The sequence below is a fragment of the Bos taurus genome, chromosome 10 (assembly GCF_002263795.3).
Source record: "Bos taurus isolate L1 Dominette 01449 registration number 42190680 breed Hereford chromosome 10, ARS-UCD2.0, whole genome shotgun sequence".
Classification (NCBI taxonomy): domain Eukaryota; kingdom Metazoa; phylum Chordata; class Mammalia; order Artiodactyla; family Bovidae; genus Bos; species Bos taurus.
The window spans coordinates 9,097,668-9,115,000 of NC_037337.1; the positions used below are offsets into that span (position 1 = coordinate 9,097,668).

At 36.4% G+C, this 17,333-nt stretch overlaps 1 protein-coding gene across 2 annotated transcripts in view; it reads right to left on the reverse strand.

The window, feature by feature from the left end:
* Nucleotides 1–1,885: 1,885 nt before the first annotated feature.
* Nucleotides 1,886–17,333, reverse strand: part of AP3B1 (adaptor related protein complex 3 subunit beta 1) — a 235,871-nt gene continuing 220,423 nt past the window's right edge. Inside the window, exons 27-28 of one of the 2 annotated variants that reach the window (XM_010808844.3) lie at nucleotides 15,617–15,755; nucleotides 1,886–2,619 (exon numbers count right to left, since the gene is read on the reverse strand). In XM_010808844.3, coding sequence (XP_010807146.1) covers nucleotides 2,466–2,619; nucleotides 15,617–15,755 — 293 coding nt within the window. In that variant the 3' untranslated portion in view covers nucleotides 1,886–2,465. The remainder of the gene's footprint in view (nucleotides 2,620–15,616; nucleotides 15,756–17,333) is intronic. The other variant, NM_001076534.1, reaches the window with a different exon arrangement.

A 17,333-nucleotide genomic window follows, 5' to 3' on the forward strand; every position in this document is an offset into this window, starting at 1 on the left:
CTCAGGCATCCCTTTAGCTGGGCCTACTTCTTTCTTTTTAAACCTCCCTTAGGTTGTTTGTCATTCTGGGTTCTTGTCTTCTCTAATAGTAACATTTAAATGTTTAACCACAGAAACACAGAGCGCAAACTTTTCATAAACTTAAAGTTATTCAAATGTTTGCTAACAGTTATTGGGAAGGGCAGGTATCTAATATTTTAACTGGGTAAAAGTTCACTGTTATAGTCTCTTCAGAATAAAACATTTTCCTTTTCTTATAATAAAGCAAATGTATTGTGATACCAAAAATGTGGCTCAGTCTGAAATACAGTATGTGAGCCATTCTTCAAGATTGGTGTACATAAAGTGTCCCATTAAGTGGGCATTAAAATGAAAAAATACAGCTGGAATTAAGAATTCAACATTGACTAACTCGACTCAATGGAACAATTTAAAAGATAATCATGGATTATGGTAAAGTTAAAAGAAATATGAGGAAAGGAACTCTGAATCACTGTGCCAAAGAAAAGTATAAAAAACAACAAAAACTCCCTGTATCTTTAACTTGGGACCGCGGTCATTTTTCTCATTTCAGTTATGCGAAAAAATGTTAAGAAGCTACTGATGTTCAAGCGGTTTCAACTGCTAGCACACCACACATTATTAATGTACATATTAAATCTAAAAATTAAGTAAAAAATGTGATCTTCTTCAAAGGTAAAATTTTTTGAAATTTCCTTCATTTAAAAAAACAGACGAATGCATGACCTCTTTTCAAAGATGTGTGCCCTAATAAGGAAAATAAAAATCTCTCTACATCATGATACGCATTTCCCCCTCTGCTTTGATGACAGTAAGCAAATATATTTTTTCCAGAAAACAAATACTTGGCCTGTCAAATTCTTTATAATGTTTTAAAAAGTTATTGACTTAAAAATCCAAAGGTGTAAAGCCCTAGGAAATAGGCTGAATAATGGAAATGCCAAGGGGCTGCAATGGCACAGAGCTTCTTGGTGCGAGTCCGTCGCAGTACACGTCTCCAGCGTGAGGAAGGGCATGTCCCGTGGCGGCAACACTTCCCCCAGATTAACTGCTGCATTTCAGGAGCAGGAACATGTAACACTCACAACCTTAAAAATCTAAATAATTTTTTCACAGCCTGAATGTCTCAAGAATGTTTCTGTTTTTCTTTCCTCTTTATATATGTTCTATAATGTTTCAATCAATGTACCTTCTCTTTTTACTTTCAAAAAATCACTAATGTGGCTCCATATAAAAGGACCTGTCTTAAAGTCTTATTACCGTGTATCACAAAGTTTGGTAAATACAATTTCAACTGGCTTTGAAAGTATTAGGAAAGTTTTCTGATAACAGAACAACCTTTTACAAAATTATTATTAAAACAGTAACTTGCCTAAGTTAGTAAAACTAAACAAACAAAAAACCCCAAAAAACACTTCAGGGAAAAGTGGTAAAAGGTTGATCAGATAACTAGTTTTTTAAGCTTTCTATCATTTAGTTTATACTAGTTAGCTTCCAAAGGCATGTCAGTCCATCAGAGCTGGGCATCAACATCTGTAAAGGAACACTGAAATTCTAACAGTCTCTTCAGTAGTTGTAATAGGCCTTTACAACCATGAAGATCTGCAATCAGATCTTTACTAAGATCAAAATTGTCTATAAGAAGACATGAAGGCTTTTGCTTTTGTTATTAAATATATCAGCTTTTTTCTTAGAGTTAACTCTAACATAAGTAGAAAACCCACGTGGTTTGAAAGTGGTTTTTCTTTCACCAACTACACTCCATTGTTTCTCTACATAATATAACACTCAAAACATTTAAAGAAACCATAGCATATGAACTTCAGGATTATAAATGATTTCTCATTAAGAATGCAAAGACGAATGTTATTCAGGTGCTAGTTTATTTATCTTATGATTCAGAGATAATTTCATGATGACGGTTGTCAATAACCAATTACAATACCAGGAAATTCATAGAACAAAATTTTGCAGATAAATTGTTGTTTCTGAATTTAATTCTAAGAAGTACACTACCCCATTTTTCATAGACCAAGCTGAGAGATCATGTCTACTATTTCTAGGCTAATTTTTGCTTACTGCGGAAAGGAAGATGATCTCCAGTGAACTCAAAGTATCCAGTTCATGTCCATCATTGTTGAACCAGGGAAGGGAGCCGCGAGGGCCAGAAGAAGTAGCAGGACAGAGAAAATGCCAAATGGATTTAGGAGTTGAGATAACTGACAGCAAAATGTATGTTCTTTGGTTAGCAAAGCGAAAAGGGGGAAAGTATTGCATTCACGATAGATACACACCAGCATTCTAAAGCAGGAGACAAGAATGTCAAGAGTGTCTTCTTCCCCCACTGCCAGATGGAAGGGCTATTATTATAAATGAAAGGCAGCAGCAGTGGATGCCAGGGACTTGTGTTGTGTGCCAGATTCTGAAGTCCAGATGTAAGCAGGTTACCCCTGGGACAGGACAGGCTTCAGCTCTCGCAGCAGAACAGAACCAATCACAGTCTTCTCAGTGTTTATGATAAGCTGCGCTGTAGAGCCTTCCTTCAGTTCCACTGTGACTAGCATCAATGACCCACTGTGCACAGTTTTAGCTGCAAACCTGGAAGGAAAAAAAAAACAAAACACCAGAGACCTTTTATCATGAGGAGGAAAAAAGGAGACAGCATATATTCAAATAGGTTTAAAATAACTTTTTTCTCAATAATTTATTACAGGTTCCCTACTGCCCAAAACCCAAAGACAAGCATTATCCCGAAAAATCAATAAATTGCCCAGCACATGCTTACCACAAGCAGATAATTTCAGTATCTTGGGAACAGAACAGAAAAGGGAGTTCTATTTTACTTATTAGTTTGAACAATAGATGCATGTGAATAACTCTTGATTACTACATATTTGAGAATCATTTACTCATTTAATATATAACATTTCATCAGCCATTGGACCATTTAAAATAAACTGTTCTATTTTCATCTTTAAAACATGTTAAGAAGAGGTTTATCTTTCTCAAAGAGCTTGAAATTTTAATTCCTCATATCTGAAAATGATTATGCAAGAAATTAGATAATTTTATGTGCATTATCGAACTCTTACTAAGTTTCAATGAATTCATACATGTTAAAATACATTGAGGACATGGAAGAAAATCACGTGACAGCCAAGTGCAACACTACACTCCCTCTGTCTGTATTTTTTTTTAATGTTCTGAACATTAGATCTTCTTTCTGCTTTAGAATAGGAAAGAGCAAACTTGAGGTCTAAGGCTCACATTACTAAATTCCAAGACATGAAGAACCTACTAATTACGTGGAATTAAAAGCAAAACTAGCCCTTTAAGCACTGCAATTGACTGCAGAGCCGCTGGAGACGCAGTGAAGCTCTGTCAATCCTGCTCATTGACTCTGCCTGCACAGTTGAGCCCCAGACACGGGAAGAGGACGGTCCCCTCCCAGGCCCCCGTTTTCTACATGGAGCGTGTTCCACAGTTTCTGAGGGGGGTGAGGAGGGTTTGACTGCAGGGATGACTGGAGAAAAACAAAGTTGCTGCACATGAGCTTTTGAAAACACTAACAAGTGTGGAGCAGGTCTGTGACCTGCTGTGACCCCACTTTGCAGGGCCAATCCCCTTTCCCCTTTCGGTGGGACACGTGTCTGAACCTGAGCCATCTGCCTCAATTTGCGCGACATCTCCAGCCACAATGGCACCCAGTTAGCCCTGACAACAGCTCACAATACAGAAAATCAGACCGCAGCGCTGACAGCACGCTGCGGGCCATTCAAGAGCAAGCCAACTGGTCAGTGTCTCCTGTCTGACAATTAGCACGGGCCTCGCACTGAGCCCACAGCCTCCTCAGGGATCTGTTTAATTACCATCAACATAAAAGAGGGAGTTTATCAGGAGACACTCAGAAAAACTTCACTCCCGACTTAATTAAAATATTAGCCACTTAAGCAGGAAGCAGATTCTCTTTAAATGGAAAGTAATTTCTTTTTTGAGTTTTTTTTTTTTTTTAATGACACCAAGAGCTCATAATATATTAGATTCTTTTTTTTCTTTATCTTTTTGTGTGTGTGTGTGGGGGGGGAGTACCTAATAAGCCATTTTTGGCCTCAATAGAATCATGAAGATCAGTTTTCCAACAATAATTATAAAAATGCATCAAAAGCAAAACAAATATGCTAATTTTACTAAGTTGAAAATCTTTTCAACACTTTTAAGCCATGTTTTAAAATGTTAGCTAAAAAAAAAAAAAAAAACAATTAGCTAATGGGTGGTAGATGTATTTGTGTACTCTCTCCAAAGATGCTGAAGACTTGCAAAGAATCTGATGGAGCAGTTTTTCCACTGAGAGAAGCAACTGTTAAGCAAGCAGTTTAGGAACAGAAATCATAGAGGTTTCATAAAAGCTTTGAACATATACACCCATCTGCTCTTTAGATGCCCATACAAGAGATTCGGAAACGGGCACCTCAGCTGCACTTTTTTTTTTTTTGGTGCCATTTTATTTTTTTAATTGAAGGATAATAGCTTTACAGAATTTTGTGGTTTTCTGCCAGACATCAACAAGAATCATCATAGGTACACCCATGTCCCCTCCCTCCTGAACCTCCCTCCCCATCCCACCCTTCTAGATTGTCACAGAGCTCCTGTTTGAGTTCCCTGATCTACAGCAAATTCCCACTGGCTAGCTATTTTACATACGGTAATGTAAATTTCCATGCCTCTCTCTCCATACATCTCTCCCGCTCCCTCCTTCCCTGCCCCCATGTCCATAGGTCTGTTCCCTCTGTTTCTCCATTGCTGCCCTGCAAATAAATTCATCAGTACCGTCCTTCTAGAGTCCACATACATGTGTTAGTATACGATATTTATATTTCTCTTTCTGACTCACTTCACTCTCTGTAATAGGCTCTAGGCCATCTGCACCTTTGAGAGAACACAAGATCACCTGCCCTCAAATGACCTCTCTTTTCTATCACGTTCTGCAGCTTTCTGCATTCCTTTTGTCCCAATTTTCGAGGTTCTTCTGCTTCCCAGGAGAACCCTATTTCTGTATTTCTGTTAAAGCCGTGTCACCAGATGACAGACTCTAGGTGGCTCTATTGTCTCACCCCTTTGTGCAACTTTCCCCACAGATGTGGTCATCACCAAATTGTCATTCAACAAATATTTCGGCAGAGGTCCCTGTTTCTGACAGGTTATCATTATGTCAACGGCAGTCTTAGTAGTCTCTATTTACTTAACACTTACGCCTTGGGACCATGCAGAAGAAGACTGCGTCACGCATTCCGAACAGGAAGGCAAAAGTGCTGCTATCTGACTGCCAGCGCTGCACAGCCCCAAAGCACCTTTTCTCTCTTTTCAACTAAAACTTAAGTTTGATGTTACAAAAACACAAACTCAGCAGAGACAACTGTCAACTCTGATGTCAGTATGTTTACAGAGATGAAAACTACTGTCCTGCTGTTTTCCAGTTACCAAGTCCTGCCCAACTCTCTGGGACCCCATGGCTACAGTCTTGTACATGTTCTTAAAATATTTATTACCGCAAAATTATCAATATTGTAAAGAATACGAATGTAGAAGAAAAGAGGTATTTGCTTACACTGCAGTGGAAACACGTTAAGCAAATCATCCTAGCAAATCTGTTAGCTGGTGTGAAAGCTACTGTCTTTTAACTAGTTCTCTATGTTCTAATGGGCACAAATGGTGGAAACAATGTTTTAAAGCAGAGGACCAGAAGATCAGATGTTCTGACATTCTCATTTCACAGTTCAAAAAGGATGTATTTAATGGAAACACAGCATGATTACAATTGGTTTCTTTTGGTCCATGGAAAGCAGAAGTCACCACCCACCCCCACCCCCAATTTATTAATCACTTAACTCCCAAACAGGCTATGCTTTAATGTATATTTAAAAGATAGTTATGCAAAGAGTACTAATTAGTAAATAACAAATAGCTAGCTTGGGGGTGTAATAAACACTGAAGACAGCTTGCGTCAAATACTTGTATACTAAATTTAATGACTGACATCAGAACCTTTGAACTTGCCTCAAACTAAGATCACACTGTGGTAAAGTGTTTTTCAGAAGAGCAGTGAAGTTTCTGATCATGGTAGTGATGACAGCAGCATTTATTAAGTGCTGTGTGCAGTGGGTGCTAAGTACCTCACTTGCATTATTTCTCTTGATTCTATGAGTCAGATCAATTCACAGAAGAGGAAACCGAGGCCCAGAGAAGTGGAGAAACTTGCTCAAACACCTACCTGGCTAGTGAATGGCTGAGCGGGAATTTGAACCCAAGCTTTCTGATTTGAGATGACACAATTCTAATATATGCAAAATGCCCTCTGAGTATTTGTTTTTTATCTGTCAACAGATAAATTAAGGCTTTTCTGATTTACCTTTTATGCATATAATCTATTATTGTTCTGCAACTTTAAGAAGAAAGATTTTTCTCTTCAAAACTTGTGCATCTGATGTGTAGTGTTCTGTAATTCAGAGCATCTTGATTTGATGCTCCATCATGACATATTTTAAATTTGTCTTTAAAGGTTAAAAAAAGAAATAAATATTCTCCTAGCCCCGACTCCTTCAAAAGAGACACCAGCAATGAAAAATACAAAACCCTGAATGGAGCTGTCATGTAAGGAGGGAGAACTGGAGACCAACCCACCTCGAACACCAGTAACACCACAAATGAGAACAAATACGTGGATGACAGTTAGAGATGCACTGCCTATGTATGATGGGCTCCACACTATTAAAAGAATACCATTTGGTATTTGTCTTAAGTTTTCATTTTCATTCTAACCACCGAAAGGGTAAAACTGTATGGATATATTTGTATTTCATCTTATTAAATGTCTTTTTGTTTATTATCTCTAGAAACTGACATTTAATTTTTGAAGTCTAGAAGAATTCCTAAGGTATGGCAAAACCCACTACAAATGTTGTAAAGTAATTAGCCTCCAATTCAAATAAATAAATTTTTTAAAATTCCTAAGATTTAAAGAAAAAGACAAAATAAGCTGGTTGCCAAACCTAAATGAAAGTATGAACTACTCTTCTAAAGACGCTAATTTGTAACTATTGAGAAAATTTATAACTATTATGAGAACAGGTCAAATAACAACACATTTGAACAAATATATTTTCTACAATGCACGAACTTATTCCTTCATGTACTTAAACCGTATGCTTTTTAGATTTGTGAGATTTGTGAGAAAATGGCTATGGACCTTAAATGCTCTTTGTTGGAATGAAAAAGAACCCTGCAACTCAGTTGTTTTTAATAACTTAAATGTTAATAGAACGTGAATTTTAAAATAGTTATCTGAGAGGCTGCATCCATCCGCAGGGTATTCACAAACATAAAATTTTTTTATGCAGAATCATATTTGCTACACTTAATGCAACAGCTCTAAGACATGCTTTTTCTTCTCTTGGATAGTCTTCCTGGTTTCTGATTTTTCTATTCTGAGTTCAATTTTCTTGTGTTTTCTGTTCTACTGGTTACCAGAAGCTGTGACAATGGCCCACTCAGGCTAAAACTTTTTTTTTCCTACTCTGTACATGAAGCCTTCAATTACTGCCTGCTGAAGCAGACAGAATCCTATTAGTAAGAAAGACGACCACAGGATGAGTGCCCTGCCCGAGCTGTATAAAAATAATTAGTCCAAAGTTGACAAATGTGTAATGAAGTCGCACCATAATTATATGTAAGAAATGCTGGTTTGAATAAGGTTCCTAACATCAAACACCAAAGCATGTTGATTTGTAGTATTATTTTCTAAATGATTTAAATGATAAATCCCTATAATTTTGAGTTAATATAGGATAACATTTTTAAAAGGCAGAGAGTTTGTATGTTGTAAAAAATCCTATTTTGTTGACTCTAAAAATGTAAAAGTTAAGCTCATTACACTATTGAATCTGTATTGAGAAAAAATTTACATGTGATTCAAGTTTAGAGAATTTATCTGAAGCAATGTATTTTTCCCTATTATTTTTTTAAAAAGGCCAGAAATATTGTAATGTTTCCTTTAACATTCTGATGAGAATAGTTAAAACAAAAGAATTAGGTGCCATGATAATTTAGGACTCTATTTTCCATTCTAATCTTTAGAACTTGTATAAAACATGATTCCCCACGCTACCTTGTCAATGATGTGTTCTCTTTCTTTATACAAGAAAGCTAAAAAAATCTAAGCGCACTTTCTCAAGAAAGATACCAAATACTCCAGTTATTCTAGAGCATTTTTGGTTTGTCTGTTTGTTGGGGGAGGGGTGGGATGGGACTTAACAGAAAACCAGAGAGTAAAACAAATAAACTCTTACCCCATTCTCTCTGAGTACTTACAAAATTGTCAGCCAGAAGGAAAACCATCAAGAATACCTTTCTTTCATTTTTACATGAAAACATTTATATATTCCTATTTGAAAAACTGTTGCATTGTAGAAAATTATCTCACAAACAGTAGAACTAAATAAAATTTAAATATAGAATATCCTAAAGCAAAAATTAACTGCAGTTTGGTTATTTCTGAAATATCCCAAATACGCCTTTCGTGTAAAAATTAACTGAGGTCCACATTTGTTTTTCAATGAAATGCTGCTCAGAGCCTTCAGAGATCAAAGCAGTCAGATAAAAAGCAGTGCTGCCCCCTAGTGGATAACCACCAAACTGAGAAAAACTCTGATCACAAAATAGGTTTCACAAATCTTAGTAATGTTTGAGATTCCAATTTGTTTTTGCTTTTTTGGGGGGGCCATGCTGCTCAGCTTGTGGGACTTTACATCCCCAACCAGGGATTAAACTGGGCCCTCAGCAGTGAAAGCACCAAGCCCTAACTACTGGACCACAGGGAATTCCCTCTGACTTATTATAGAGTAAGATTGAAGCCTGGCACCTTCATATTATTAACAACTGTATGTACAAACTTTTATTTTCAGACAGATGAAGTTCGGTGACTATAGTACCAGGCTTATAAAATTCGGGCATCAAGACAACAAATGCCATTCTTTTCCATATGGGCCTTCAAAATTACCCGGTATTTAAATATTCCATAGTTAGGGTTCAGTCCATTCTGAAGGAGATCAGCCCTGGGATTTCTTTGGAAGGAATGATGCTAAAGCTGAAACTGCAGTACTTTGGCCACCTCATGAGAAGAGCTGACTCATTGGAAAAGACTCTGATGCTGGGAGGGATTGGGGGCAGGAGGAGAAGAGGACGGCAGAGGATGAGATGGCTGGATGGCATCACTGACTCAATGGACGTGAGTCTGAGTGAACTCCGGGAGTTGGTGAGGGACAGGGAGGCCTGGCGTGTTGCGAATTCATGGGGTCACAAAGAGTCGGACACGACTGAGCGACTGATCTGATCTGATCTGATCAGGGGAAAAGAAAGAAAACAACTAGCAAATAAAAACAATAACTTAAAGATTGACCAACCTAAGAACCAAAACCAGGAAAACAGCAAAGACTTCACCAAAAATTATCTATGTCCTTCATGTTTGTAACCCCAGCATTAACAAAATCTGTCACAATGGTCTTCAAAAAATACTGAATTAAGGACTTACACAATATGGATATTTTAGGATACAAACAATGGTATATGCCAATACTTAAGCATTAAACATGTATACACAGTTTAAGGAGTAGAAATGAAAAAGTTGTTCTTTACAACTACTTTATGTTAAAAAAATTATTTTGATCCTAAAACAATAAATGGTCTTTAAGTGTGTTGATAAATTTAAAAAGTTGGCTGCCAGGTTGCCATGGATTCACAGTTCCATTCACAGCATCATATTTTTCTAATAGTTAAGGACCTAAGTAATAACAGTAAAACAACACTTACTTTATTAGGATTGTAATTATTCACAGGTTGTACATGTTCAAAATTTGAAAATTAAAAAAGTGACACAGTAAACAAAATCCAAATCATAGATTAAGAAATATAGGGGGTAAAAAGGAATGTTAAGTCCTGAATACACGTTAACAATGAAAGCTCTTCTAAGGTTTTACTGAATAAATTAAGAACTAAAATAGAATCATGACAGAGACATGGCTTTCTGCTTTCCCTCAAATATCACATTTTCCCCTTATAAGGTCAATTTGTTGTTCATGAAAGGGTAAAATGCGTAGGTTGTATGATATAACAAAATAAGTAGGTTGTACGATAATTGTTTTTAACAATATTACTGTATATGAATGTCAGAATTCCTGAACTGGGTTAAAATGTCAAACTGGGTTAAAATATAAAATGCTGAGACTGCTGAAAGACTACTTATGGTCTGAGACTGTTTCATCGCCACCACTGTAATGTGCTCCTAAATAGCAACCCACCCCAGTATTCTTGCCCACGGACAGAGAGGCCTGGTGGGCTACAGACCACGGGGTTGCAAAGACTCGGACACGATGAGTGACTGAACAACTAATTCCTTTCTTGCTGGAGCATATAGGACAGAAGGAAGAAAGCTTAAATCAAACATCTTGTCTACTGGTATTCCTTAATGACTAACCTGTGAAAAAGAAACATACAAGGAAAAATGTTTTTTAAAATACAGCATGTAAAAAAAATAAAATGAAATAAAATAAAATACAGCATGTGGCTGTCATTAACCACAAACTTTGGGAACATCTGTCTGTCTGCAACTACTTGGAGTACTGGCTAAAGTGCAGATTCCTGGGCCCTATCCCAGTGGCCCTGAGTCTGAGTTTTTGGGTGTGGGTCCCAGGAATCTGAGTTTTACAAAAACTCCTACCTGGTTCTTTTATACAGAAAAACCTTAGAGATTTTGAAGGTACAGATTTTTCGGCTTTCTGCATTTTGATCATTATACCTTAGTTGATCAGAGGACAAACAATGTGATTAAGGCAAATGCACTTTTAAAAAAAGGCAGTTTTTACACTGTTGAATAAGAATCTCCTTCAAAACCCCTGAATTTAATTTCTTTCTTAGAGGAGAACAAGACATTTTTTTCTGGCCCTAGAAAAACCTAGAATTTCCAAGACTAGTGTCTCTAACCTCCCCTAAAACTTATAAAATAATCTTTTAACTTTTCAGTCTATTTGTATAGTGACTTACTGTGGTTCATTCTGCTTTTTGTATATATTATTTTTTGTTGTTTAGTCGCTCAGTCACGTCTGACTCTTCTGCGACCCCATGGACTGTAGCCTGCCAGGCTCCTCTGTCCATAGGATTTCCAAGGCAAGAATACTGGAGTGGGTTGCCATTTCCTTCTCAAGGGTATCTTCCTGACCCAGGGACAGAAGATGTGTCTTTTGCATTGCACTGCATTCCCACCTGGGAATCCCATATTCTTTACTAGTATTGTTTTAAATAATAAGCTTTAAGACTTTCAGTGTCTCATATGACACTGTATTACGAGTATCTAAACAAGACATGAAGACATTTGGCTATATATTTAGTAAATGCTTTGATTCTTTTGATTCTGATGTCTATCATGTGGTAACTGTAATTTGGAAAATAGCAAGATTGGCACAATGACCATAACTCTGCAGGTCTCAGTAAGATGGTTTTATTCTCAAAGAGCAACTTTTTTGATCTGTAAGTACCTACCATGGAAATGAAGATAGAAATTGAGTGTTCTAATAGTATACTGGTTGGGTTTCTGATTCTATGGCTCATTTAGAAAATCAAAGCTAAATGTCACATAATCTAAAAGTAGTTATACTTTTTCAACTGATCTTTAAAAGTGGTTAACTATACTTAAAATGCTCCTGGTTTTTCAAGTGAATTCCATAAAACTTGTGCTCCTTTAATTGACTTTTCCTTAATGGAGATATTTTCTGCTAATGTATTAGGAGCCATTTTCTATTATGTATTCAATTAAAATGTCTACTTTATATTATCACACACTTCTGCATATTAATGAAGATTCATTTTTTTCTTAGCTAATTCTTATATAAGTATTTTTAAACTTGGTTTTTAATGTAAAAAATATTCAAATTGTAAAGAGTAGTAGGAACAAATGATCCTAAAACTAGACAACGGGACTTAATTCATTGAATGGTCACAAAGAATATTCTAATGTTAATTTAAAAGTCCTCTCAGAAATAAAAGACCCTGAAAAGGTAGGCCAGCCAAGAATAATTTAATTTCTTAAAATACTAATGGTCAAAATACTTTTCATGCACATTGTTTTTTTTTCAAGTAATTTTAAACTTATTATCATTAATAAATACAAGAATGGTTTTGGGCCTATTTTTCATAAATTCAAAAAAGCAACTACCACAGAAGAATAGAGAAGTCATTAAAAAATCTCATAGAGATTTCAATTTTATTATGACAATTAATATATAAGCTTAGATATATAAATTCATTCATCCCACAGGGTAATACACTGTTGAACACTACCATTAAAAACATTAATAAAATTTAATAAAGTAGTAAACAATTTTTGTTATTATGAACAGTAATTGCTATTTCATTTTAAATGAAATGAAGATAGCCATGGGTACAGATTTTACTAATAATTGTTTATTTTGGTTTTAACTTACTGGGCATAAAAGAGTGGCAAAAGTGTTACATTTGCAGGATAATAATTTTTGTTATTTTTACTATTGAAGACCACAAGTAATTCTAGATATTTATTATCTGGAAGCCTTCTAAAATTTAAAACATTATTATAGCCATACCTAGCTATAAAAAAAAGCAAAATGTAAAATGAGACTTTTGAGGCAAGTCAAGATAGCACAGCCTGTTCTGAATTAGATACAGCCATTTCATCCTCTTCTGGCTCTGTAGTAACTTGGACTCCCCCATCAAGTTACAGAGCCAAATACCAGGCTGCTGTGATAAGGCTTCATTATAAAAGTGTCAACACACTGCCGAAGTATATGCATATGAGGACCATGGACCATGACGTCTAAGTGCAGGCTTCCCTGGTGGCTCAGTGGTAAAGAATCTGCCTGCAGTGCAGGAGACGCGGGTTTAATTCTTGATCCGGGAAGATCCCACATGCTGCAGAAAAACTAAGCCCGTGCGCTACAGCTACGGAGCCCGGGAGCTGCAACTACCGGGTCCACCTGCGGCAACTCGGAGCTGGTGCGTCTAGAGCCTGCGCTCCCCAACTGGAGAGTAGCCCCTGCCTGCCACAACCACAGAAGACCCGGCACAGCCAAAAATAAAAGCATAACATTATTTTTTAAAAAGTGTAAGTGCAATTTCTGCATTCCAAAGTTGAAGAGACATGGTTCCTATTGTGTACCTCCCCTGTACTGGTATGGGTAACTGAGAATTGACTGTAACTTAATCATCTGAACAGGCATTAAACCACTTCTAAACCACCAAGACAAGTTACAGGCAAATTTTATGCTTTAATTAAGAATTATACAATTGTGCTAATAAGTGTCTCTCTGTTTCCCAAAAGGAAAATAGTTTTCATATTTGTTGGCTTTGAGAAGGTATTTTGGCTATTTTCTTCAAGAAACAAAAATGTGGAACACTGTCATTGCTTTCAGAAAAGTTAAAAACCCACATACGATGCAAAACAAAATTAGAAGTTCCAGCATAAAGAAGGGTTACCCTATGTTGTTTCGTCTATTATGAAAGAACATATTAAAGTTAAGACTGAAGTACTGCTGGATACTAGGTGAGTCAGGTAAAATTTCATAAAGCATAAGCTAAAAGTTACAGATGACGTACAATATTTTGATGTTTTAGTAATTTCAATAATTCAAAGGATCCATAAGTAAAACACAACTTCTGCTATAGAAAACCACTCAGGAAAATGAGAAAAAAAAAAAAATTCAAAGAAGAAAACAAAACAAGGAAGACACAGAATCAAAAATTTTCACTGAAAAGTCTTCTTTCTGTTCATTTTTTCCCCTATTGAATAACACTGATAGATAAGTTGTATTTGTATAGCTCCCTGGTGGCTCAGTAGTTAAAGCATCTGCCTCCAATGCGGGAGACCCAGGTTTGATCCCTGGGTCGGGAAGATCCCCTGGAGAAGGAAATGGTAATCCACTCCAGTCTTCTTGCCTGGAGAATCCTATGGACGGAGAAGCCTGGTAGGCTACAGTCCACAGGGTCGCAAAGAGTTGGACACGACTGAGCGACTTCACTCACTCACCAACAAGAAGACTTTCTATCCATTTTATTATTTTATCACCAACTTATGTGAGAATGACAGGGCTTAACATAAAGAAAGGGAAGCAGATCAGATCTCAGATGGAAGGTGCTCAGATCTCAAGCAATTGACTTAGTGACCTCCCTTTCAAAAACAAATAAAGGCACAGGGTAAATTTGATTTGTGACTGCTACATGCAGTTTTCAATCTGTCATGATGAGCAGGTGAAGTCAGGCAACTCTGTAATGGCAGATCAAGACTTGAACTCAGCTCTTTTGATGTGAAGTCCAACGTTCTTCCACAGATAACGTAATGTCATTTCAATCACCTTCTTTTCCCTGCCATCCATTTCCAAACAGATGAGGAACTTAAAGCCCATAAGGAGAAGTTATAAAGCCCAATAATGGCAGAGTTGAGTCTAAAAAACCCAGATAACCCACAGAAATCTTTATTTGGGGCCTATCTTGCCCCTGTATTAATTTAAAAAGATACATTCAATTTCTAAAGGTTTGAAGGCACTCTCTTTGATTTTAAATTATTTCCTAAATGTAATGATGGAAGTATGCATTGGCAGTAGAATGACAGAGGAATTAAAGATAGTTTGCAATGAATTCCCTTAAGCTGACAGAGGACTAAGTAATCACTGCATATTTACTTAAGGAGTAATTATTTTACTTTCAAGTCACTAGCATTTGTACAAATACAAAGAAGGCACATACTAATCACATTTTCTGCTACCTTTGAGGGCAAATAACTTGGACCTCACGGTTTAGATGGCTGGCGTGAAGATACTTCCTGGCGTAAGAAACAGACGCTGCATTTGACACCATAATGGTTCCTTGTCACTGGAAGCAGCCTCAAGGGATTGCTGTCAAAAAGAAATCTATACCCAAACTTCCCCTCTTTTAAGTTAAAAAAGTTCAAATCCACTGCTTTATAAAACAGTTCTTCCTGGAATTCACCGACTGTAGTGAAGTAAGAAATTCTCAACCATATCTCACACAAATACCTTTACAAATAAATCACCAAGCTATTATAAAATGCAGGTACACTATCTGCATCTTTCAGGCAAGTCCATATACATGTACTAAAGACTGTACAAAACACAGACCCATCAAGCCCATCCAAACCCAATGTATTATCCTAAAAAAGAAGGGGCATAGATATGTTATTCCCTAGTGGCTCAGCTGGTAAAAAACTCGCCTGCCAAGACATTAGATACAAGAGACACAGCTTTGATCCCTGGGTTGGGAGGATCCCCTGGAGAAGAAACGGCAACTCGCTCCGGTCTTCTTGCTTGGAAAACTCCATGGCTAGAGGAGCCTGGTGGGCTACAGTCCATGAGGTCATGGAGAGTGGGACACGAATAAGCGTGCGTGCGCGCACACACACACACGTTTAGGACTTAATATTTTAAAGGAAAATTATGAATTGAAAATCAAATATTTATACATGTATACAAGTTACCTCCACATCACGGGTCAGTGAACATACCTGTGTATATTATCTTGTCCAGAAGGGACTACACCCACATTGGCTACATTTACTATCTTCTGAAGGATCACAGAGGAAGCAAAATTCTGTGGGGCAGCAATAATCGTGGTGGAAGTTTCATTCATTCCAGAGAGCATGCCTGTAAGAGCAGAAGGAGGCTCTCTTTTACTGATTTCTCTTTGAAAACTATATTAAACAATTCAAAATTCCTAAGTCAAAATCTAAAAACTTTCTAAAGCAGAATACCACTTCAGAATGTAATTTACAAGATAATTTATCATAAAATTAAAAAGAACTGCAACTGATTAAATTTTTAAAAAAAATCCTAGTGGTGTTGAAAAATCTATAAAAATGCAATTGAACATCACTCTTAATAACCTGATTTTAAATACTATGATTGATAAAAACATAGAATCACAAAGATAAAATTTTAATTTCAGTCCCTTTAAAATATACTCAATTAATTTGGGCTCCATAAACTATTAAGTTTTCACTATTTAAGAGCTCTCCCCCTTCCTTTTCATTCAAAGATCTCTCTTGCCAAATGCTGCCTGAGAACAAACCAAAGTGTTTCTGGAATAACTAGCAGCATTACATGATGAATTGTCTCAATATAATGGATCAAAGTTATCTCAACAGTAACTGGAAGTCACTGAACAGCTGTGTGGTTCTAAAAAATGGACAAGTATCTAAGCTACACTGAGTGGTAACAGTATTTGCCTAGTTAATGGAACTATGGTTACTGACAAAAATAATCAAAATTTCTGAAGCAAGAACGTCTGAAAACAAAGGGAACAATGTAAATTGGAAAAATTTAAATCCCAGAGACATTTCAAATAATAATTAAAAAAGATCATGAACAAAGCAAAATCATGAATAAAAACCATATAGAATTAACACAAGGCATGCTGTTAATGTCAGAATCTTATGTACAAATGTTCAAAGGACAAATTCAATAACCCACGAGATACTTGGAACAAAAACTGAAATTAAGTACCCAGTTTAAAAAAAACAAAAGCTATAAATATTAAATGCCATCTATCTGATTCTGTGATGTTAAGTCACTGACATCCAAAAGTATCTACTAAAATGATGATCCTTCGAGACATCTGATATGTGTACAATAGCTGACAAAATTTATAAAAAGGTAAAAGCTGATTTTGTATCCTCAAAAGGCCCCCCACCTTTAATTTTTGTTATTTAATTTTGCTATTTATTGCTAACGTAACAGAAATTAAAAAAAAAATCCCTATGATTAGTAGTATGAAGACACTAAAGCCTAACACTGTAAAAAGACTTACTTAGCTTTAACAAAGAACAGTTTTTACTAACCACTTTCAAACTCGGGGACACCATGTTCTGTCTTAGACTGTTTAACTTTAATATTAGGCAAAAGCTTTACAAACCACACAAGCAGTCAAACACTGCTTTTAAGGAAAGCACAGTGGCTGCTGACATAACACTGCTGAGAGATGTGTGTACTCATTTAGGATTTAAACCTTCTCCATTAAGCTCTATTGAAGAGCAACTGCTGAATAAATGAATGCAACTATGTTTATGTTAAAAGCCTGTTTCCCGCAGCATGTAATTAAAGGAAATGTTGTACAAAGCCAGTACTTTTGTCAAGCTCCTGTAAATGGAAAGATGGATAGCACTCAGAGAAGTGAATGCATTGCTTCATATTTAACCTTAACACTCTTGTCATTAATGGTTTGTC